Below are 25,199 nucleotides of genomic sequence, written 5' to 3'. Positions count from 1 at the left end.
CCACATATTGAACATGCGAAATAACCAACCCCTCACTCCCCATCTCAAAACTGTTAAACACCCCCCCCCCCCCCCCCCCACAAAAAAAAAAAAAACCTCCGCCACCAAGAAAAACAAGAATGGAATTAAAGGATCACCTTCCTTTAGGCCTATTTGAATATTAATTTCCTCCGTATGATTTCCATTAACAAGGATAGACATGTTTTCCCAAATACACAAGCCCTCATCCAAATCACCCATTTATTTCAAAAACCCACCCGTCTCATCATATACTAAAAAAAATAAAAAAAAATCAAATCAACAAGTTATACACATTTTCAAAACTGATCTTTGAAATCAAACATTCACGCTTCAATTTACTCGTCATATCGACCTATTCATTTACCAAAACCACCCCATATCAACAAAATTTCATCCCTTTACAATAGTCGATAGAGAAATAATTAAATTCATCACCCCAGTCAATCTCACCGCCAACAAGCATAGGACAAGCAGTTTGATTATCATGTAGTAAAAAAAGTGGACATTAGGCCTTGCACATAGCTTAAACTAGAGCCAGATACTTTACTTTGAGGAAAAGAAACTTGAAAACTATGGTTTTTTCTCCTTTCCGATATATTATTGAGGAAGAAAGCAAAAATTAAAATCCAACAGCGGATCTTCAATATTTATTTTAAGCACTTAAAATGGTAGATACTTCATCTATTTAACGGTGATGTCATGTAAAGGTGTGACACGAGAGTATTTTTATCACCATTAAATTCATCTTCCTCCCATCACAAAAATTTATCATTTTCTTTCATGAAATGAAGATGGAATCCTTGCTTCTTATAGCAAATCTCAACTGTGACTAATCCTATATTACATCAACCGTAGGAACATGAGATGGGAAAATAAGATTTTAGGACGAACCGATAAAATCTAAGTCTCATATGTAGAAATTCCAATAATTTAAAATATAATTTGATACAAAAGAAAAATTATTCTATGTTGAAATGTTGACTCATTGCAAATGAGGCATAAGACTAAGTGTTTATACATCTTTCAAAGCTAAAAGGGTAAAGTAACATAACTTTATATTTAAAATAATATAATTTAATTCTTAGAACAAATCTTTCTTCCATTTTCCATACCACAATTTCTAGGTATTGTTATTAGGCCGCGGAGTATTAGATTATCAGTTTTATTCAAGAACCGGGTGCTATACTACCATTGCCTATTGGTTTGGTTATAATCATAAAGTTAATATATTTTATTCTCATATATTCATATATATATATTAGATCATTATAAAGTTTGTAGCAATCAATAAGGACCGTGTGGTTGGTGGATTTATAATCACAACTGTCATCACCAACTAGTTTTAGTGAACCCCTCAAAAAAATAAAAAAATAGTTTTAGTGAAATAATGTATACATGTTCTACATACATACAACATGGTCTTATAACCCATGTTTCCAATATTGTTGACCAACGTTTGTCTTTTCTTCAACCAGCTACATTAAAAACTGGCCTCTAGCTTAGTATTATAGTATCCCTAATACTAATTATTATGTATTCTAACTTATAAATTGCACAATTGGGCAAACATCTCAATAGTTGACTTTATATTAATCAATGACTTTGATGATATATTGATGTGTACTATTCTATTCTATTCTATAAAACTAATCTCTATCTTTGAGATATTAGTTCTTTTCTCATAACCATACAAGTTAACTTATGTACAATTTCTCTCTCTTTCATATACATATATCTATCTATATGATATATCTCTAGCTGTTGCTTTCTACCACCGAATTTGAAGCTTTGTTTTAGTCATCAATATCAACAAACATGAATCTAAGCTTCCATAGTTTCTTCTTCCTTTTGCTCTTTACAATCTTTTTCTTTTCCACCTTATCTTTTGGAGCCACTCTTTCCAAAGATGAAGGTATATATGTAAATAGCTTACCTTAATTTTGTTACTCACTAACACATATTAGTATTATATAGTTGTATTGTGTAGATGATTATATACATGCTTATAACTATTTTTTGTTCTGGTTTTATAGTGGAGGTTCTTAAAGATATAGCTAAGACACTTGGAAAGAAAGATTGGGATTTCAGTGTAGATCCATGTAGTGGAGAACGTAATTGGACATCTTCTGTTCAAGTGAAAGGGAGTGAAAATGCTGTCACATGCAATTGTACCTTTGTCAATGCCACTGTTTGTCATGTGACTAACATGTACATCTCTTACCCTTCTCTTTTTTACAAAAATGTTCAATTATCCATACAAATTAGAGATAAATTAAATTAAAAAATGTTTAGATATAAGATGACACGAATTTCTTTTAACTTAACGAAGATTTTGTTTCAATTTTTTGCACGCGGAAGATATCCTGTTTACATAAAAATAAATTGACTTATGGTTTTTTTTACCTCTAAATTTTGTTGATAATTTAACTTTTTAAATAAGGAAGCTCCAAATATACATTAGTTTCTGAAAATATAATAATTAAAATATGAATTGTAAGAGAATCCTTATTTTATATATATCCAAAGAGTCAATGTTTATTTTCAGAAATTAATAAGAATTATTCTCTTCAATCTTATTTATAAGAGAAAGTTACGATCGGAGGGAGTATTTTATAACATGCATGTTGGATGATGTATTATTACATTTATTTTAAAAGAATTGTGAACGTAATCAAATGTTCACATGTTGGTTTTGTCAACTTTAAACGGCTGGTTCCATACTGTAACACTGTTTTATGAAAACGAAGAATATCTGTTTATTTTATTTTATCCTTTTTATTTTAACTTTATGCACCTTACTTGTTTAACATTTAGCACACAAGTGGGATGACAATAATACTAGACAGGGTTGGCATCGTTAAAAATAGTATGATTGTGGTCACAAACACACGCTATGTTAATAACTTACCTGTTCACCCAAAAAATAGTAACAGTCTACCTGCCACACCTGCATATATTTAATGATTTTTATTTTGAAACTCATACGAAATTAGGACATTTTTTTTTAGAAACGTAATTAAGATTTTTGGCTTATAAGACTAATCATCCATTCTATTAATGGAACATAAATTTTCTTGGTTCTTAGCCTCTTGATGTAGTTGACTCTACTACGATTCGAACTTGGGTTTTTCAAATTCCCTCTTGTGAAGTTGTTAATTGTTTATTTGAATTCATATGGATATAGTTATCAAATTCTATTGTTTTAAATTTGAAGTTGTATTATATTGCCTAATAAAGTATTATATTATTGAAAAATGCATGTAGAATATTTTTATAATATAATATACAACTTGTTCTTAAAACTTCAAAATTACATTTTCATAAGTAATTTTTTTTTTGACAAATTTTCGTAAGTAATTCGAAGTCTCCCGATGACAAACATCCACAAAGTGTCCTAAATTTTGTTTGGACCTAAATTTTAAGGTGTTTAGCAGTCTAGGCGCAAATAAATGTTGAATTTAAAAATTTAGATAAGTACGATGACAACAACAACCAAGTTTTATCTCATTAAGCGAGGTCCATTACATGAATCAAATCACATCATAGTGTTCTATCATAAGTCATGTTTGGATTCAATTAATTGACCTCTAAATCTTTTTTAATGGTTTCTCTTATAGTTTTCCTCTACCTCTTTTGACCTGACTCTCCTCCATCCGATCTACTCTTCTTTCAACGACATATACGAGTTTTCTTTCTACGTGCCGAAACCATCTAAGCATATTTCCTACCAACTTTTCTACTATAGATGCTACCTCCACTCTCTCCCTAATGGTCATTCATAATCATATCATATCTAGTTTTACTGCTCATCTAGCGCAACATACTCATCTCTGCTAATTGATTCTCGTGTTGGCTATTAACCGTCCAATATTTCGTACCATACTTAGGTAAGCTTAAGACAAAAAACTAAATTATTTACAAGAGCTCGTACGGTAAGTACTTTCATTAATCAAAGTTCAAACCATGGACTTCTTTAAAATAAAAATAGAAAGTATAATTTGTGTTTCAGCCTTTTATTTTTAAAGAATTTTACAGCCTTGTTATGATACATACATGATGAAAGTTTCACCAGTCAATTGTTTAACAGAATGTTTTTCTTGACATAAGTTTGACAAAATGTTTCACTAATAAATTGCAATTAAATACTTCATTTAGCTTAACACTATTATTTATTTATTTTTAACTATTCTCATTGTTGAATGAATGTGTAGACTTTTGAAACAACAAAATCTCCCGGGCACTCTCCCAAAGGAATTGGTCAGGTTGCCTTATCTTCAAGAAATGTATGTTTCATTTATCCAATAACATTTAAACATTTATGTATTATTATTTTTTACTAGATATGTCTATGTATATTAATTTGTAAATGTATGATATGAATGTACTAATGTATATTACTCTCTCCCTATTACAGTGACCTTTCCCGCAATTACTTGAATGGTACAATTCCTGATGAATGGGGCTCCATGAATCTCGTTAACATGTATACTTTCTTTTTGTTATTTCATTTTATTTTACATTCTTTATGAGATTTTATAATTTTTTTTCTTATAGTAGTAACTTCATGCAATGACAAAATATTTCTATATCATTACAGCTCTCTCATTGGAAATCGATTAACTGGTAAAATACCAATAGCTATAACAAACATATCCACTCTACAAAGTTTGTGAGTTTCTCATTTATCTACCTTAGTAAATATTTTTTTCTTTTTATGTTTGTAACGAAATTATGTTGTCGTTTTATAGTGTTTGTGATATAGAGATTTAACATGAAATTTGTAGGGTGTTGGAGTCCAATCAATTCTCTGGAAATCTTCCTCCTGAGTTTGGGAATCTAACCCAAATTCAAAGAGTGTAAGCACTTTATTTTATATTTGCCATTTACATCCAATAAACACATTGCTAGAAAAATTTAGAGACATGAAGTATGAAATTTGTCCCTAGTTATGTTACTAAGTGTACGTTTGATTTGCATACTTGGCAGAATAATGCAGTAGTGCATGACAAGACATAAGATAGAGAGAAAATATTTTATGTTGAAAAACAAAAATAAAAAGTATTTTGGTATTTTTAATAGTTTGTACTCTACAAAAAAAAGTTCTTTCATGGTTTAGTGAGGGATAAGAGTTCTTGTTTTTGTCGAGTTTGTAACTATCTGTTTTGTCAAGTTCCAGGACCAATTTTTAACAAACAAGGTACAAAAAGAAGTTGTCTTGTAGCAAATTAAACGCACCCTAAATTTATAACGAGATAATCATAGAGAAATTTCATTTTTTCAGTCTCTAATTTTCATAATTAATTTATATTTTCCTAATAGTATATGTCAATATAATTTTTTTTCTTCAATGGTTTCAATATCATCCCAATGGCTAAGATTCACAATTTGTTGTTGTTAATTTTATTTAGGCTAATTTCTTCCAACAATTTCACTGGAGAACTACCTGCTACATTGGCCAAACTCACCACATTGCAGGATATGTAAGATTAATATTTTTATTGAATTGTTCAGTGATGATGACTAAACTATTGAATATTGGTTTTGAACATATAGTAACTTTTCTTTGTTTCATACATTTTACTATATACAGTCGAATTCAAGACAATCAATTCTCTGGGAAGATACCTGATTTTATTCAAAGCTGGACAAGTCTCACTAAATTGTACAAACTTTCATTTTCTATTTTATTTATCTATTTCAATAGTATTTCTATTGCTTTGAATTTAATTTTATTGAAATTATTGATTGAATTTACTTTGACAGAATCATTGAAGGGAGTGGATTAAGTGGGCCAATTCCTTCTGGAATTTCAAAATTGGAAAAATTAACTGACTTGTATGTATGATATTTTTTTAATATAGTAAACAATGTTTCAAAATTAACTTTGATTTTAATTGCTTTTACTAATTAGTTGTGAATTTGATGTGATATGCAGGAGAATCAGTGATTTAAGTGGATCTGAATTTTCACCTTTTCCACAACTTAAGGATTTGAAATTGAAAACTTTGTGAGTTGATTGCACTGATTCTTTTAGAAATAGAACAGAAAAAAAAAATAGTAGCAAAAAATGTACTCATAATGCATTGTTATCTATGCTATTTTTCACAGGATTCTAAGGAATTGCAACATCAATGGAACACTGCCTGAATACCTTGGGACAATGACTACTCTAAAAAACTTGTAATTCCATATTTTCCACATTTTGTTTGATTTGGTGTAAACTGCGGAGACCAATCCCTCGAGCATTGTGGGACCTAAATGGGCGGCAAACTCTCCCTAAGAGTTTTAACATTCTAATGTGGTTTTTAAACTCATTCTTGATATGTTTTTTTTCTTTTCAGAGATCTCAGTTTCAACAAATTGAGTGGACCAATTCCAAGTAACTATGATCCCCTAAGAAAAGTGGATTACATGTAAGAATAGCTCATATCCCACAAATGATAATTAATTCCTTAATCAATATTAAATTCTATATATTGAATTGTTTATAATTTGTTAATGTAGATATTTAACTGGAAACCTTCTCACTGGACCTGTTCCTGCATGGACACAAAAAGCAGACAACCTGTGAGTTTTCTTTGATATGTTTCTTTGGAATTTCTAAATGTTTTCTCAGGTCTCTTTATTTGGTATCTTATATGATTCTAAATTAAATTTTCTAACTTGTATATATAGAGATATTTCTTACAATAACTTCACTATAAGCCAAGGGAGTCAGCCATGTCAAGATGGAAATGTGTAAGAATTCTTGACTTTATGTGTATTTGTTTGGAAACTACTAAAAACCTATCTGATTCAAATCATTTTTTATATATCACAGGAACTATTTTTCTAGCTCTTTGACCCGCAACGAATCGTAAGTTTGTTGTTATACATTTTGCATTGCTTTTACAATGTTTGACAGTTTTCATTATGCTAACTTATTTTGTCCTCTGTCATTATCTCAGAGGAGTGGTTTCATGTTTGAAAAGCTTTGTCTGTCCTAAAAGTAAGTTTCTTTGTAGTGAATTTCCTATTGACTACTAATTTTCGTACTTTGCTTAGTATTTGAACAATTTCTCACTTTATGTTGCTCATGCCAGCCTCATATGCTCTTCGTATAAATTGTGGTGGAAAGTCGGTGACAGTAAATGGAAGCACATACGATGATGATTCAGATACAGCAGCGCCAGCTAGATTCCACCAGAGTGGAACAAATTGGGGATTTAGCACCACTGGCAACTTCATGGATAACGACGGTGGAGACTACTATACCTGGTCGAATAGATCTAAGCTTTCTATAGCCAATGCTGAACTATACACGAATGCACGAGTTTCTCCCACATCTTTGACTTATTACGGATTTTGCATGGCAAATGGAAACTACACAGTAAATCTACAGTTTGCAGAAATCATGTTTACTAATGATCAAACATTTAACAGCTTAGGAAGGCGTGTATTCGATATCTATATCCAGGTACATGGCTAACACTTATTCATACTAATGTCGTTTATTATCTATCTATTCTAATAAAGGTCAACGGATCCTGACTCATATATTTAAGTTTGTAATCATTGTGAAGTATTAACATTTTGGTTGAAATGTCACAGGGAAAGCTAGTAAAAAAGGACTTTGATATAGCAAAAGAAGCAGGAGGAGTTGATAAGGAAGTCACAAAACCATTCACTGCTGTTGTGACCGATAGTACTTTGGAGATTCGCTTATATTGGGCTGGAAAAGGGACAACTGGTATACCATTTAGATCAGTATATGGCCCTCTTATTTCAGCTATATCTGTTCAATCAGGTAACACAATCTCAAGCTACATAGTTTTAAATTATAGTTGCCGTTATGCTGCGAACCTTTGTTGTATTGCTTTAAATTGTGAAAAAATGTGGCCGATGTGATTGAAATTTCAGTTGCGAATCTGTTACAGATACCTCAAAATCCTTTATATTGCGGTCGCAATTATTGTTGCATACCGCAATTTAAAACCATCTCCATGTTGTGATCTGATCAAACTATTGCCTAATAATCTTGCAGATTTTCCAGCTCCTTCTGAAAATGGAAGCAGCATATCTATAGGAGCTGTTGTTGGAATTGTGGCTGCAGTAGTAATTGTTATCATCCTATTATTTGGTATTCTTTGGTGGAAAGGCTGTTTTGGAAAGAAAAGCTCTTTAGAAAATGGTAATAAACTAGATGCAAGCTTACAATGTTGAGTTATTTTTAGTATAATATATATCTGATCTATATTTTGCATCAATTCACAGAGGTAAAGGGTTTAAACCTACAAATGAGTTTATTTAACGTGAGACAAATCAAAGGAGCAACAAATAACTTCGATATTTCTAATAAGATTGGTGAAGGAGGATTTGGTCCAGTATACAAGGTATTATGTTTAATATACTAAATTATATTAGTTATCACATATTTATTATAATGTTAAGTATTATTTAGCGAGTGTTCATATATACAACATTCTTCGAAAATACAGGGACGTCTATCAGATGGAACATTGATAGCAGTTAAGCTACTTTCCTCTAAATCAAAGCAAGGGAATCGCGAATTTTTAAATGAAATCGGCATGATCTCGGCTTTGCAACACCCTCATCTTGTTAAACTCTATGGATGCTGTGTGGAGGGAGATCAGTTAATGTTGATATATGAATATTTGGAAAATAACAGTCTTGCTCGTGCTTTATTTGGTAATTCTTCCTATACGATCAACTTTGGTTATGATTTATATTTCACATTTTCTAGCATATGTCCATATTGACTAAATGGTGCCATTTTTTTATATCTTTTTCCTTGACAAATAAAGGGCCTGCAGAACACCAAATAAGATTGGATTGGCCAACAAGATACAAGATTTGTGTTGGTATTGCTAGAGGTTTAGCATATCTACATGAAGAATCAAGATTGAAGGTTGTTCACAGAGACATTAAAGCCACTAATGTGTTACTTGATAAAGATCTCAATCCGAAGATATCTGATTTTGGTTTGGCCAAGCTCGATGAAGAGGAGAACACTCACATTAGCACTCGAATAGCCGGGACATAGTAAGTTCCTATATTTTAATTTGTTTTATGCAAATTTTATCAAGAAATTCTTCTATATGTAAGACATGATTTGATTAATTAAAAAGACCAAAAAACTAAGTACAAAATAATTTAGCCAATTTATTATGAATTTTATACATATGATAATTTCTTAGACATTCAAATCATAAAACTAGTTCAGAAACTAAAACAAAACATTGTTGTTATTTTTGCTGTAAAAATTGGACTTGTTTTCTAAAGTAAATGTAGTTGACATTTCCTTTAATTATGCAGTGGATATATGGCTCCAGAATATGCCATGCATGGTTATTTGACCGACAAAGCAGATGTTTATAGTTTTGGAATTGTTGCATTGGAAATCTTACATGGAAGTAACAATACAATTCTTAGACAAAAAGAAGAAGCATTCCATCTTCTTGATTGGGTAAGTATTCTAGTGTTGTGTTCATGGCTTCATGCCAATTGTGTTCAAGAATATTGACCTAGATAGTCCCTTTTCGTAAGATTAAATTTAAAAATCATACATGTGCTCATTCGATTAATTCGTTGTTTTGAACTTCAAATTTTGGAATCAATATTTTTTATATCATTCTATATATCAGGCACATATCTTGAAAGAGAAAGGAAATGAAATAGAGCTAGTAGATAAAAGATTGGGTTCAAATTTCAACAAAGAAGAAGCAATGCTAATGATAAATGTGGCACTCTTATGCACTAATGTGACTTCATCACTTAGGCCAGCAATGTCTTCAGTGGTAAGCATGTTAGAAGGTAAAATTGCTATTCAAGAACTGGTTTTAGAATCAAGTGAGGTATTGGATGAGAAGAAAATGGAAGCAATGAGAAAACATTACCAAGACCAAAGTATTTCAATGGAAGGGCCATGGACTGCTTCATCTTCTTCAGTAACTACTGATCTTTATCCTGTAAACCTAGATTCTTCTTACTTGAAGAATAGAGATTAAAGACTTTGGAGAGACATTGTCTTTGTTTTTATCAGTTATCTAATTATGCCATGATTTGGTTTGTGAAATTATTTTTTCTTTATTCCTTATAAACTTGATTGTAATGCCACTGATTATTTTTTTTTGGACTTAGAGTGTAATAAAATATCTTTTGAAAATTGAGAGTAGTTTGTACTAATCTTAAGTGTTCCATATAAATTACTCAAGTATTATTATGCCAGAGGATATTCAGTTGTATTGTTGTGAATTCGATGAAAAATCACATCAATAATAAACTTGATGTGTAGAGCAAGTGATAATCAAGCAACCAAAACAAAGTGTATAGAACAATTATAATCACAAGCCAAAAGTAGAAAACAACGAGAGAAAGAAAGAGAGAAACAAAAGAATTTGTTTACCCAGTTCGGTCCAAATTGACCTAGTATGGGGAAAGAGCAGCCCGCCGTTTCACTATAATGATGAGTAACTTTACAAAAGAGATATCAATGGGTTACAAGAATAAGTCTACAAACCTAATTCTACCCAAAGTCTCAATCTCTTCCCGTTACCAAGAGACTCAATCTTAGTAATGTTTCCCAAGGTGAATCAACAACAACCCTAGTTTCTCCCGCTTAGAGAAATCTCTCTAAAACCCTAGTTTGTTGTTTGTTTCTAAACCCTTGTTTTCAGCCCCCTCTATCTCAAGGTTTACTCTGATACAAGGTCTATATTTATAGTAAAAGCATCCCTCGCAAATTGGAACAAAATCAGGCCCATAAAAATATGTTTTATTTTTATTCTTTTGCGCGAAATCATGCTCCGATTTTGCCAGATCGTGCTCTGATTTTTTACGAATGGAAAGTGTCAATTTTGCTCCAAAAATTGTACTCCAATTTTTCAAAATCGTGCTCCGATTTTGACAGCTTCAGCAAACTTCAATTTCACCAATTTTAAGTCACTTTCACAACATGTATTGGAGTCACATTGTTCAGATATGAATGTTTGATATATAAATGTGTTTGAGTACTCTCATCTCTAATTGGTCTTTGGAATGAGATCTAAACTTTTTTAACATGGTATCAATGTCGAACTAAAAGTTGGTAAATGGGAATTGGACGATGGGATTCATAAGCATGGAAGTGGATGTTAAAGTTGTATTATTTAAATTGTCGAGTTGTTGGATGTCTAACTGTGATCAAGTACTTTCATCTCTTGATTTATCTTTAGACATGAGATGAAGCCTATTTGACGGTTTAATTCATATGGCAAGAACTTTAGCTTTCATTTGATTTATATGTTAGTTTCTTGCAACTCCTATTGTCACAAATATTTTATGTACATCATGTTCTTTAAGTGTTGTTGTGTCTTTATGTTTTACGAAGATTCATTGTTGCTCCGTAAAAAATGTATTTTCATTATTGTGTTAGGTTTTTTTTTTTTTTTAAGGAATTATTGTGTTAGGTTAATGATCTAACAATTTGTATAATAATACTTTTTTTAAAAAAGAAAAAAAACTTTTTTCATTTAATATAATTAAATTCATTCAACTAATACAATATTAATGGTTATACATTTCATAGGTTACCACTAATTTATAATAATCAAATAATCATTTTACTTTTGAAATCATGCAAGTTGAATCAATTACATATTGTTAGTATCATGCGATTATAATACATGTATTTTCTTCATAAAATATCTACGTATTGCTTATATTTATAGGCTTAAATGTTCAATTGATACCCATAACTTGATTTCAAGTACCGGTTTGATCACATAAGTAATAAAAAATTCGTTAAGATCCGTTAATTTTATTTAAAGTATCGGTTTAGTCCTTTCGGTTAATTTAATTCAAAAAAACGTTAAATTTCAACAAAACAATATAATATATTAGAGAGAAGAAATACATAAATGTGTATGTTTATCTATATCCTGTTTTCCTATTGTATTTTAGAGTTCTATCTATCTATATATTTCCTCAAAACAATAATATATATCTCTCTCCCTCCCTCTATGTGTGTGTTTTAGTTTAAATTTTATGATACTTTTATCATATTTATGTTCTCTAAATTGATACTTTTTTTTTGGCTTAATTGATGTATGGTACTTTAACTTAATTCTTTTTTTTAAAATGGTCATTTAATTATAAAATGTTTCAATTTGGTCCTTTATCTCTACTTCCGTCAATCAAGTTTGTTATCTCCGTTAGTTTTTCTACAAAAACGGTTAACTTTTGCCACATATCATTTATGATTGGTGATCAAGGGTTAGATTTGAAAAGCGCACACAATAAATTGAACAACCTTCTTTTTCTATCTTCATCAACAACAACAACAACAATTTCTTCATTCCAATTAGCAGCAACAACAACCTTTCCAAAGATAGAGGATTTATACAAAGAACAAAGCCAAACAATAACTCATAAAAGTTACCCAGATTCAACACAACTAACAACTACTCATATTACAAGTTCATTTATGCAACTTATTCAAGTACATTCTCACACTTCAAAACCAAACAAATCTTTCATACCATAAAACAATCCAAAGAGTCGTAAATACAGCACAACAACCACCGCTTAAAATACCCATACACCCTAATTTCTCAAACTAAACCTTCATTAAATTGGAAAAAAAAAATATGTAGTTTTTTTCTAAAGAAACAAATCCAGAATTGAAGAAAGTTTCTGTAACGCTAGAAGAAGGAGAGGGTATTCCAGATGAAGAGAAAGTGTTTTTATCTCTTCCATATTCATCATCTTAACAATAAAAAATCTAAACTTAAAAATTGAAAACTCCAAAAATAAAAACCCAGAAATAATAATAAATAATAAAAAACATAACTCCATCTTCATCAATCTCTATACTCCTAACTATAATTAAAACCCAGAAATAAACAAAACTACACATTCAAGCTTTCTCATGAGATAGAGATTTCCACAAATAATAAGTGATTCAGATTGAAGGTTAGAGAGAGAATACATGATGGGAATCGTGGGGAATCAATAATTTGGGGTTTTTTTTGTTGCAGAATGTCCATTGCAGAAGAGGGAGCACGAGATCTAGTTTGGTTAGAGAGAGATGTGCCTTTAGGACACCAGTTAGCATGACTCATGTATTATTTATAAGTTTGTTAAGGTAATTTATAAAAAAAATAACTTATGAATATACAATTTTCGTTAGTAAGATCTTATGAACTAACATAAAAAGCATTACTATTTGCGTAAGCTTTTTTTTATAAGTTCAACTTGAGATGCTCAAGATTTGATAAAGAATGCAAAAATATAATATTGTGTAATCACACTATAGCCTTAATTAAAATCTATTTTATTGTCACTTTGCGACCAATGAATGGATGGCAGTATATTGTATATAGGAAGAAAGAAACCACTTGAATGTTAATGCTATCACAAAGAAACAAAGAAAGTAAGATTGATAATAACTTTATATAAAAATTTTGCGACTAGATCAAAACAAAGTTTAAAGCTACTGCTCGTTAAAAACCTTAATAGGAAAATCCAATGGGATAAAACCTAGTTAAGGGAAAAAGAGTTAGCAACGATAACTAACATTGAACTTGAATTCGTTCATATTCGATGAGAGACAAGTTACAGTCTTCTTTGATTGTGAAGGCAGCAGGCGGGGCTTCCTCGATGTCTTCAGCTCTGCAAACACCAAGTCTCATCGAACCTCTGTACATGATTATCTTTGCCTTGTGCAGTACAATTGTTGATCCTTCTTTGACTCTGTTGATCTTATCAGCACCGACTGCTCGCAATATGATGATGCCAGTTTCGTCGCCTACAAGAGACTCTGTCACCGGCATATGACCCTTACTAGATACTTTTTTCACATTGACTACTTTGAGAGTTATGTTGATGTTTTCCATCTCTGGGCGTAGATCCTGCACCTTGGTGAACAAAGGTACCAACGACGCCACAGTCAAATACCTCCTGAGATACAAAATGCATTGTGAGATACATAATTCCAAAACTATTACTTAATTATAAAGTAAAAGGAAAAAATTTCAAGTTAATCATACTTAATTAAGTCCATTCTAATCCATACACTTCACATGTCAGATGTAACCTTGGCAGCTCCAATTTAGAACTATATACATGTTCTTTGCTGCTAACTTCTAATTTAATTATGCAGTCCATAGAAAATGGCTTTGGAATCACAATGAGTTTGAAAAAATCACGATGACACACACTATGAAACTATTGTATAAAATTGCACGAAACTATCAACTGTCAAAAGACTCTCATATCATGGAGGTACTGTCAAGCTATTGTACTGAATACCATTAATTAGATCACTATAATTCATGAAATCTTTTAGTTACAAAGATTTTGCAGATACATTACAAAATATGCAAAAAAGACTCATAAATGTTGTATAGCTAGATAGATTTTGCAGATTTTCTTTTCTTTTCAATCCAGTGAGTACCAAGTTTGCTCTTTTCCTATTGAAGGTGGTGCTAATTAATTTCACTTGTATACATTAAACCTTATAGCACATGCCCTTGTGAGAGTTGTGCTGTGTCTAATACATATAATCTCTAACTTTTATCTCCCTCATTCAAAGTTATAAAATTAACAAAAAAGCATTGAGAGACATAATTCTAAAAACATGCAACAAAAACTCATAATAAAAACACAAGCTTTAAATAACCCTAATTATATAGTACAAGAAAGAAGTTTCAAGCTAATCATACTTAGTTTTACGGTTTCGACGTTTCTTTGCAGATGGGCTGCACTTTATATCTTGAGCATTGTTGTTCTGACACTTCCGATCAATAATCTGAAAACAACAATCAAAGAACTTAAATTCTTGTTTACATTAATTTGGTTTTAAAAAAAAAAAAAAAAAAACTATATAATTCTATACCAAAACATCCTTTAACAATTGATCACATGCATGCATTGTACAAAACACAATCATGACCAGAAAGGGCAAGAAGGATTACATAGCAACCACAGTCCAAGGGTTTTGAAGGAAACCACAAAGCTGGACATTAAACAAGGAAAAACAAGTACCTCATGACTAAAATATGATTCAGGAGGAAAAGAAAGATTCTCTCCTTTGGTAGAAGTAGAACCAAGCTCATTCTTGGAAGCATTGGGGTCCCAACTCCAACGTGTGAGAAATGAATTATCTTTCTTAATAAATGATGTCAATCTTGGATCAAGCTTTATTTCCTAAGTAAAAAAAAAAAAAACAAGAAGAGAGAAAGAGAATAAATTTCACCATTACATTACATGCAAAGAAAAAGAGAAAGAGAAAGAAACAAGATACTACATTTGAAGAAATTTCACGTTCAATAAGAAAACTGAAAAGTATAGAAAGGGAACCTTAGCAATTTCTCTCTGATTAGGGTCAGAAAGTTTGTGTGATGAATCTTCCATTTGTGACTTGAAGAGAGCTCCAAATGAAGTTTCTTTTCCTGTGCAGGGGGTGGGAAAGTTGATGCATGAAACTAACAACACTTTAAAATATATATATATATATATATATATATATATATATATATATATATATATATATATATATTATAAGTGAAGTCTTATAACTAACTTAACTGACTAGCGGTTTGTACAGTTATACTCATCTCTTTGAACAAATATTTAACCTTTTATCATATATCATTTTTTTTTTTTTTGGTGTCCGGGTTCGAACCCCTAAACCTTGATTTTCAATATTAGGGGGAGATATCCCTTTTCCCTTGATTTTCAATTTTTTCTTGCATCAAAGAATTAATAAAATGTTTTTTTTACTCAATTAATAAAAAAGTTGATAAATGATAAATATATATCTATGATTTATATGACCTTCACAAGTTTTTATGAAATATGAAAAATAAAGAACCAGGAAGCCACAAACGAAAGAAAATAATATTAATGTCAGAACCTATGTTGGGGTCTGCTGTAATAACTTCATCAAGAAGATGATGAAGATGAACATAATGAATTGTGCACATAAATTTCATGGCGTGTGTGGGCCACACTAACCTTTAAGTTCGATTCGTCCCCACCAGTTATGCCAACCGGATGCAATAGAATCCTTGACGTGACTTGCACGTTCACATCAAGTGTATCTGCAATGGTAGCTTACAAAATAAAGTTCTGACAAATTCTCTCGTACACTAAAGAAGAGAACGAATAATTTAGTATAATTTTCGGCAGAATTTAGACTCACACCAATGTGATTTTCTGTCTCCAAAGTGTCTCTATTTATAGAGAAACTTATGTCATTTGGTGAAGAGAAATAACCCTTTAAAAGAGTTTGTTCATGAATGGTTACATTGATTCAATTGTCAAGCATTACACCTTTTCTCTAAAAGGTCTCTTTTTAACCATTGCAACTTTTCAAATATATTTTAAAAATTTCTCTCACAATTAATACACCAATGTTCATGTGTCTGGTTGTACGATTTTCTTATGTGTTCAATTGTATATAAAGGAGATGTCATTTCTGTGTTGCCAAGAACAAACGGCTAAAAAGATGATAACAACTTTGTGGCAAGTATATTTAAACGGTTGCTATCTTTCAGATGTTAGTTTTGTCAAAAAAAAAAAAATCTTTCATGTTGGTAGTTTTTCTCTTTCTTCTTCGTAGCACTTCTTATATGAGAGAAGTAGAGTTGTTTGGTTATATAATTCCATTTTATCTTCTTAAAAAAAAAAAAAAAATCAGTAAAACCAAAAACAGATGAATCTAAAAGCATCAAATTAGAACATCTTTAATCATCAATTCGGTCATGAGTCGAAAAGAATAAATTAGAACATTAATCATATAGAAATCTAATTGAGAAAAGCATCATGCGTTGCTTCATACTTAAGTAACATTTCTGGTTAATCCCAAAAAAATTGTGAACACTTTAGCTATGATAAAATAACATAAACAAATTTGTAAGTTATAACCAAGTGCAACATTAATATATGTTTTTTTGTTGGGTTACACATTAATATATGTTTAATGAAAAATACTTGATGGTGCAAAACATTTTCGCAAATATTGCACGAAGCATGTATTTTTTTATTTTTTTTTATTTTGAAAGGACGAAGCATACATTTTTGTTATTCCCCTAATACTGAGTAAGTACGCACCATAAAAAACAATCATATATAGTAATTTTATTTTAAATAATAATAATAATAATTTAAAAATTTGTTTCGCAAAAAATAACGAATATTTGATAACATAACTTATAACGGATGACTTTATAGCGGATAGTTGATAAGCTTGTGTATAATTAATAGCGGATAAACCAGTTGATTAAATTTCTAGTGTTTGATAAAGTACTGATTAAACTATCTTATAAATATAAAATGACATAAAACTGATATATCTAATTAATTTTATTTTTCAATTAAATTGTAGCGAGAAAGTTGTGATAATTAATAATAGTCTATAATCTTTAAGGTATAAGATACAATTTTATTTTTCAAAACTGTCGAATTTTATAAAATAGAGGGACCAATTCCTCAAAAAGATAAAAATAGAAGGACCAAAATTGTAATTAAGTCTTTTTTTTTACAAATAATTATTATATTGTATCATTGAAAAAGATAAATATAGATTATTACAATATAAAGGTACAAAATTTACATGCGCCGACACAATAAAACGAGCAAATAAACAGACACGGAGTACCCATTGATCGTTTGTTTATTTATAATAATATTAATAATAATTTATTGGGAGAATAATAAAAATAATAAAGTGTGGATTTGTAAGTAACTTGCTTTTAATTGTGCAGACATACTTAGGTGAATAATAAAAACAGATGCTTCGCGTGGTTTGTGCGAAATATTTTCGCACCATTTAGCATCACTCATGTTTAATATCTAAAACAGAAATGTAACGTTAATGTAAAGATTGGTAATTAAGAATGGGCTTTACCCTCTTTTGTATCCAAAAAAAAAAAGATCGATAATTAAGAAAAGTCTACTATAATGGCTATGATTCAAACTAAAAACATTCACAAAACCCACCTCACACATTCAAATAAAAACTACAACTTAGAAACATCACAGAGATTGCCATTGACAATAGCTATGATTCAACCTGGGTGTTCATGATCCAGATTCCAACATTATTATCCAAATGGTGAGAATACACCGTGCTTCTTTTCCTTGATTTTCAATTTCTTTTGAATTTCACCTTGTATCCAAAATCTACAAAAAGTCTACTTGACAAAGCCACAAACATCTGAATATGTTTTAGAAAATAGCAAGCACATCTACAACAACAACAAAGCATTATCCCATTAAATTGACTCAGCTAGTGAATCAAATGAAATTACGTCATAAAGTTTGATCATGAACCATATTTGGATCCAACTCATTAACCTCTATATCTTTTATAATAGTTTTTCTAGGTCTTCCTCTACATCTTCTTCTTTACTCTCCTCTATCTGATCTACTCTTCATACTACATCATTTACTGGTTTTCTCTCTACATGCTAAAACCACCTAATCATATTTTCTACATGTTGTCATTCCTAATCTTATCCTATTTAGTCTTACCGCTCATCCAACGCAACATCCTCATCTCTGATACGCTTACTTGATTCTCACGTTGGTTCTTAACCGCCTACCACTTTGTATCATACAACATTGCCAGTTTGACTGTTGTCCGGTAGAATTTTCCTTTCAACTTAAACAGCATTTTCTTATCACATAAAACACATGAGTCTCTTCTCCATTTCAACCACCCAACTTAAATATGATGATTTACATATGCTACTATTTCTATGTCATTTTGTACTATGAACCCAAAATATTTAAACGGTGTAACTTGAGGTATGATATGACCTCCCACTTTCACCTCCATAGTAGAACTACTTCTCCTTTTCCTAAACTAGCCAGTACATCTATTTCACTTAAGTTTGCTACAAAAAAGATCATACTAAAACCAGAATAAATAAATTAAAAAAACAGTTTGGTGCACTAGCTCTCGCATACGCAAAATTTGGGAAGAGGTCCCATCATTTAATGTATTATTATACGCAGCATTACCCTGATTTTCATTTGAGGTTGTTTCCAAGACTTAAACCTATGACTTTTCAATCACGAGACAACAACTTTACCATTTCGCCAAAATTTCTCCTTACTAAAAGCAGTTAATTGGGAAGTAGAAAATTACAGCTTAACTAAAAGATGAGGAAGAATCTTATGACAAAAAAAGCACTAAAATCAGCATTTGCAATCTCATTAACAAGTTCAATATTATCCCCAACATCCATAATACCCCATCCATAAACAGACCCATTAACAAGTCCCACAGTCTTCCCTATTAAACGTCTTACTCGTCCGATATTGGCAAGAAACAAAAGTTGCTAAAGACAAACCAATCATGAACCTAACTACTATATATCCAGAAGCATCATTCAAAATGAAATACAAAACCTGTTGGAGCAGATAGCATTATAAGTAAAGCACAACCATACATAACTTCATTTTCCTCTTAATTAAACTACACACATGCACACAAAAAAGAAAGAATATACAACAATGACTCAAACAAAATTGAAGAGTATTTTACATATTCTTATTTGATTAACTCTGTGTTGAAATTGACCATCAAAGTTTTGCATAAGTAGTAATTACATTGTCTATGATATTCATAGCTCAAACCATCAAATTCAACAATTTTATGGTAGAAACTTACGAAACAACGGACATGAAAGAAAACTACTACTTACATATATCTTATATGTTATCAATAAACTGAAAGTTGACAAGTTTTTGATGCCATTGGAATTAAGGATAGTTCCTTTTCTATTTGAGGTTGTTCTTTGTCACTCCATATTGTCATAGTTTGTAAAACTCTTGCATTATTTAGAATATATCTTGCTAACATAAGGTCGTGTTGTAGGTCTACAAAAGCGAAGTCCCGAATAGTGCAAGTTCTAAGATATAATGAAAGAAATTGTGGAGTGGATTTTGGATCCACCCAATTTTCTTGTTCTTTTCCTCCTTCAGTGTTCTCCTCATCCCAATCAACTTGTGTTTTCTGTTAATAATTATTCACAAAACAAAATTAAACATAAAAGTTATAATAAAGAATAAACTAAATACAATTCTTAATCTTAACAAACCTGGTAAAGTTCAAGAATTTGAAGTTTAGGGCAGTGGTGAAGCACTTCTATAAACATATCCAAATAATAGTTGATCACCAAGTGAGTCAAATTATTGAAGGTAGGCAAATCATACGGAGTATATGCCTAAATTATGAAGAAAGACAAAATAAAAAATCAGTAGGAAATTCATTAAAACAAAATACAAATGAATCATATATCATATTAACAATCAAACGAACCTCCCATAGTTGTATTCTTAGAAACTCCGAATTAAAAAGTGCTTTCATTGGAATATCACAATTAACGTCAATAATATCTGCTCTAATCAACTTGCTTAAGCTTAAGTTATGAAACACTTGATTGATACTTTCTTCGGTTACCACATTGCTCGTATATACATCGCTTGACTTGAAATCCTGAAGAACGGGACATCCATCAAGAAGCAACAAAATCTCTCGTTCATCAACAAACATAACGCGGTCCAAATGAAGGGTTTTTAGCAATGGAAATCCAAATCCAACTGAAGAAAACGAAAAACCCTTTACATGGAACCAACTAAGCCTTAGGGTTACTAATGTTTTACAACTAAAGATAGTATTGGGCAATTTGGGGAGTAGAAAACCGGGGGGAATTGGATCATTGAGCAAATTGAGAAGGAGATGAAGATTCTTAACTTTGCGTTGAACAACAAGGTTAACCCATTTTGCGAGATTGGGAATGCTAAGAGATGTGACGTGATTACGACTAGCAGCATATTCAACGTCCACGATAAAACTGTCGATGGAATGATTACCAGTGGCTTCTCGCGAGAGCATAAAATAGTCGACGAACTGATTGAATAGGAGAATGGATTCACAGTCTCTCAATTTGATATCCGTGAAATCGAGGATAGGAACACAGCGCCATAGATGAGTCCACCTCTTGGAAAGAATGGAAGTGGTAACAGCGTTTTTGGTAGGGTTGAAAGATAGAATGTGGCACAGGATATCATCTGGTAAATTGCTTATTCTATCCTCGCATGGCTCCATTGCTGAAAGAGGTTAGAGGCAGCTAAAGAAGCAGAACGGTTTTCAGTTGTATTCAAATTCGAGGAAGAGGGATGCTGGGGACGGTTGGTTTTACACTCAAATATCGTGTGCTTTTCTTTTTTTTTGATGCAACTGATTTTTAAGAATCGTGTGCTTTTCTATAAAGGGTTTGTTTGTTACTTATTAGAAAGAAAAAAATGATTTTTCCATTCAATAATTTAACAAATGTTTGTTACTTTTCAATCTTTTGAATCATATTTTCCTTCTCTCCTCTAAAAAAAAATATTTTTTTGAGAATCTGCTTTCAATTTGAAGTTGTTTTTAGATTTGTTATAGATTCTAATTTTTTTTAAGTCGTAACAAGCAACAAGCAGATGCAATACTCTTAAAAGTGATTATTTTAAAAAAATATATATATATTATTTTCTTCTTAAAAAAGTTATATAAAACAAACTATAATTTATTATTTTTTAAAAAATGATTTTTATTACGGTAAACAGACGCAAAATTGATTCTGATTTTTCATAAAATCTCTAAAAAATAATCTCTAAATTATTTTATGTCAAAATCATTTTTATTTTAATCCGTAACAAACAAACCCCTAATTTGTTTGCATACAACTACGCGTAAAAATCACTTTTTCAATAAAAAAAAAAAAAACTAGTTTAGTTCGTTAAATAACCTCAAATTTTAAAATCTGAAATACAACAAATTCGAAAGAAAAAAAAAATAGAATCTAAAACGTAAAGATTGGACTGTGGAGCGGTGTTCCACAAATCGAGTGTTAACTCGTTAACTCAGAGGTAAACTCATTTTTTGGTAAAAATCAGAATGTTTGACGAGTTTAACACGTGTTAAACTCGTGTAAACTCGATATAAACTCAACCGAGTTTACGTTAAAAAAATATATATATATATATATATATATATATATATATATATATATATATATATATATATATATATATATATATATATATATATATTTTCCCTATTTTCTTTGGGCCCATTTTCTTTCAAAACCTAATTCTTTTTTCGAGCATAAGGTACTGATATTAATGTTGAAGTGAGTTCAAATCGTATATGTGGTTCTAATATCGAAAACCTTTTATCATCTTGTTTATCGGTGTTTTCGGCATACTACGGGCTAGTTCTGATTATTACAAGCGGGACCGAACTAGAAATCACAGGACATGTTGTGCAAAGGTTTTGAGGAAAACAACTTGAAAAAGGCCACGAAATGCACTCAGGTTACTTAAAGAGCAAGACGAGTTTTAGAGTTTTAAAAAAGGGTACTGTCTCTCGACGGGTTTGAAAAGACATGCATAAAGGTAAAAGTTTAAACGCATAAACTTAAAGGAAAGGTAAAATGCATTGCACAAGAGTAAAGTGGTCCAATAAATCAATTTACATACATTATATATAACTCGTTTTCCTATGCACCGGTAGTTTGAGTGTTGTAGAATTTCTATAAATGATTTGCGACCTATTTTTCTACTGGGAAACTCTTATTTATACACGAAGAAAATAACCGGTGAAAGCCTAATCCCATGATCAGCACTTTCTCCATCTTGGACAACCGCTTGTCTCCACGTTCCCACTTGAGGAAACCCACTACTAGAAAAAGCAAAATTAGCGAGGGAAATTAGTGACGGAAAAAATGAAATTCCTCACAAAATCCATGGTCGCAAAATTTAGTGACGGAATTAGAGAGGGATTTCACATTTTCCCTCACAAAATTTCCCTCACTAATTTTTGTTTTTTTAGTAGTGACCGTCTTTGGTTTGGATTTGAATCTCCCCGCTTCAATTGCCTTTGCTTGACTTCGACGGCATCGTGCCTTTGGCCTTGTCTTGTTGAACTTTGAATTCTTCATGTTAGGCTTGTGTCTCGTCGAAACCCTCAATTTGGAATGAGGCGGCCTTCGATTCCTGCAAAGATGAAAGTCAACCAAATGTTGACCATATTAAATGAGCCTGTAGAAATTGTAGGCTAACACATATGGAGAAGAATTTGTTTAAGTTAGAGATTAAGACATCGATGATAATAATGTTATAAAAATTTAGAAGGGTTGAACTTTTGAAGAAATTAACTAGTTTATTTTTTGGATAGTTTTATTAACAACTTTATATGTGAAACTTGCTTTTTTTGGATGGTTTAGAGTCTTATGAATCTTATGATTTTGCAAGTTAAATTTTTATTTTGATGCACAGGTTGAACATAACTCTTTATTATGGTTGTTATGTATACTTTGTCTTTACAATTATGTCATATTTTACATTATTGACGTATTTGTAATATTATGTTAGTTTAAGTATTTTTTTTTGAAGGAATGTTAGTTTAAGTATGTCATGTATATAATAAATTTTATATAATTTTAATTTTAGACAAACTTGTATGAATTTACAAGTCGAGTTTACGATTCGAGTTTATATACGTAAAACAAGTTGAGGTAAACTTTCGAGTTATAAAATCTTACGTCGAGCAAGCCGCAAGGAGTTTTAGTATAAAAAAAAAAAATTAAGTCTTGGATAGAGGTGTTATGATTTTAGAAGGAAAAAAAATGCATCTACAGGAAGGGAAAGACTTGAACTCGTGTCCATCAACAAATTTTAAACTTTTGTCTCCAGAAACACACTTTATGTATCAAATTCAAAATCAATGTGGAGAATCTCCATTAAAGATAGCCCTTGTTCTTTGTATCCACTTCAAATAAATAAATAAATGAGTTCAAAAGCAGAAAAAGAATTATGATACTAATAATAGCTTATAAGAAAACCACTATAACATCATTCTATCATCTTAAAACCTAGTTAAGAAAAAAGAGAGTGGTATTAGCAAAAACAACTAACAACGAACTTGAACTCGCTCGAATTCAATGAGCGACCAGTTACAATCTTCTTTGACTATGAAGGAAGCAGGCTCCGGGGCTTCTACTATGTCTTCCGCTCTGCGAACACTGAGTCTCATCGAACCTTTATACATAAGTATCCTTGCCTTGCGCACTACAATGGTTGATCCCTCTTTCACTCGATTGATTTTATCACCGCCGATCGCTCTGAATATGATGATGCCAGTTTCATCATATTCTACCCCGACGAGAGACTCAGTCACTGGCATGCTACCCTTACGAGACACATCCTTAACATTGAGCACTTTTAGAGTCAAGTTGACGTCTTCCATCTCGGGGCGTAGGTCGTGTACCTTGATGAACACAGGTGTAGGAGCCATAGTCAAATCGCTTGAGAAAACAAAAAAGAGTAGGCAACAATTGAAGAAGGAATCAAGTGATCGAAAATAATTGTAACGAATTGTAGCTACATAAAAGTATATAGATATATATTTATATAGAAGGAAGTAACAAAATAATAATAATAGTTATCTCCTAAAAAATAGTAACAAACTAGGTTTTTTTTATTCAAGGAAGTAACAAACTAGGTTGTTTTTCCTATAAAAACACTATGTTTATCTTTTCCTTTAAAAAAATATATTTATCTTTTACAAACAATATAACAAAAATAATAAATTTATGATCTTTTTCAATAACACCAACAAAATAGTATTCATAGGAAAAAATTTAAAAGATATAATTGGATTAATAAAGAATACAATCCAATAAAATATATTATTCCGTTTATATATTAATATTACTAGTGTTGAGACGGACACGTAGTGCCGTCGTCTGTCCACTTTTCTTATTGTGATAATATGTATATATTAGAATCAGTATTATTATTATTTTTGAGAGGAGAAACAATATTTTTTTAAAATTTTAATTAAAATCATATTGATTTTGATTAAAATTATAGGGATGGATAATAGATATTGTGTACTTTCTCTTTCAAAAAAAAAAAAAGATATTTTGTACTTTTTTATTGTAATAAATTATACTTATATTTTTCAATAGTATCAACAATATAACAAATATAATATCTTTCAAACAAATATAACAAATACCCCCTCCGTTCTTTTTTAAGTGTGGTTTGAATTTAGCATTCCTATTTGATTGTCGTTTGACTACGGATTTAACATTCCTATTTAATTATACCATTTTTCAAGTACTCTTATCTTTTTGAAT

General features: G+C 30.8%; 3 protein-coding genes across 3 annotated transcripts; 1 reads left to right on the top strand and 2 right to left on the bottom strand.

Moving 5' to 3' along the window:
* The first annotated feature begins 1,683 nt into the window (after nt 1–1,683).
* On the top strand, nt 1,684–10,192 carry LOC11423076 (probable leucine-rich repeat receptor-like serine/threonine-protein kinase At3g14840). The gene is made up of 24 exons (XM_003616705.4): nt 1,684–1,933; nt 2,055–2,229; nt 4,233–4,304; nt 4,436–4,504; nt 4,619–4,690; nt 4,806–4,877; nt 5,430–5,501; nt 5,612–5,683; nt 5,785–5,856; nt 5,957–6,028; nt 6,130–6,201; nt 6,363–6,434; nt 6,526–6,588; nt 6,697–6,759; nt 6,842–6,877; nt 6,969–7,009; nt 7,104–7,477; nt 7,612–7,807; nt 8,045–8,191; nt 8,275–8,393; nt 8,499–8,709; nt 8,826–9,063; nt 9,337–9,487; nt 9,666–10,192. Exons 1-24 carry the CDS (start codon nt 1,837–1,839, stop codon nt 10,026–10,028), a joined length of 2,991 nt encoding a protein of 996 aa, XP_003616753.1. The 5' UTR covers nt 1,684–1,836; the 3' UTR covers nt 10,029–10,192.
* Nucleotides 10,193–19,732: 9,540 nt separating this feature from the next.
* Nucleotides 19,733–21,121, bottom strand: LOC11423075 (F-box/FBD/LRR-repeat protein At4g00160). The gene is made up of 3 exons (XM_024784992.1): nt 20,333–21,121; nt 20,112–20,237; nt 19,733–20,026 (listed from the first exon to the last, which is right to left on the bottom strand). The coding sequence occupies exons 1-3, from the start codon at nt 21,119–21,121 to the stop codon at nt 19,733–19,735; spliced, it is 1,209 nt and encodes a 402-aa protein (XP_024640760.1).
* A 2,847-nt stretch (nt 21,122–23,968) lies between these two features.
* Nucleotides 23,969–24,352, bottom strand: LOC11421280 (uncharacterized protein At4g28440). The gene has a single exon (XM_003616701.2). It carries the CDS (start codon nt 24,350–24,352, stop codon nt 23,969–23,971), a length of 384 nt encoding a protein of 127 aa, XP_003616749.2.
* Nucleotides 24,353–25,199: the final 847 nt, after the last annotated feature.

The sequence above is a fragment of the Medicago truncatula genome, chromosome 5 (genome assembly GCF_003473485.1).
Source record: "Medicago truncatula cultivar Jemalong A17 chromosome 5, MtrunA17r5.0-ANR, whole genome shotgun sequence".
NCBI classification, from domain to species: domain Eukaryota; kingdom Viridiplantae; phylum Streptophyta; class Magnoliopsida; order Fabales; family Fabaceae; genus Medicago; species Medicago truncatula.
Note: the sequence above shows the minus strand (reverse complement) of the source record. Positions and strands in the feature narration are given on the sequence as shown.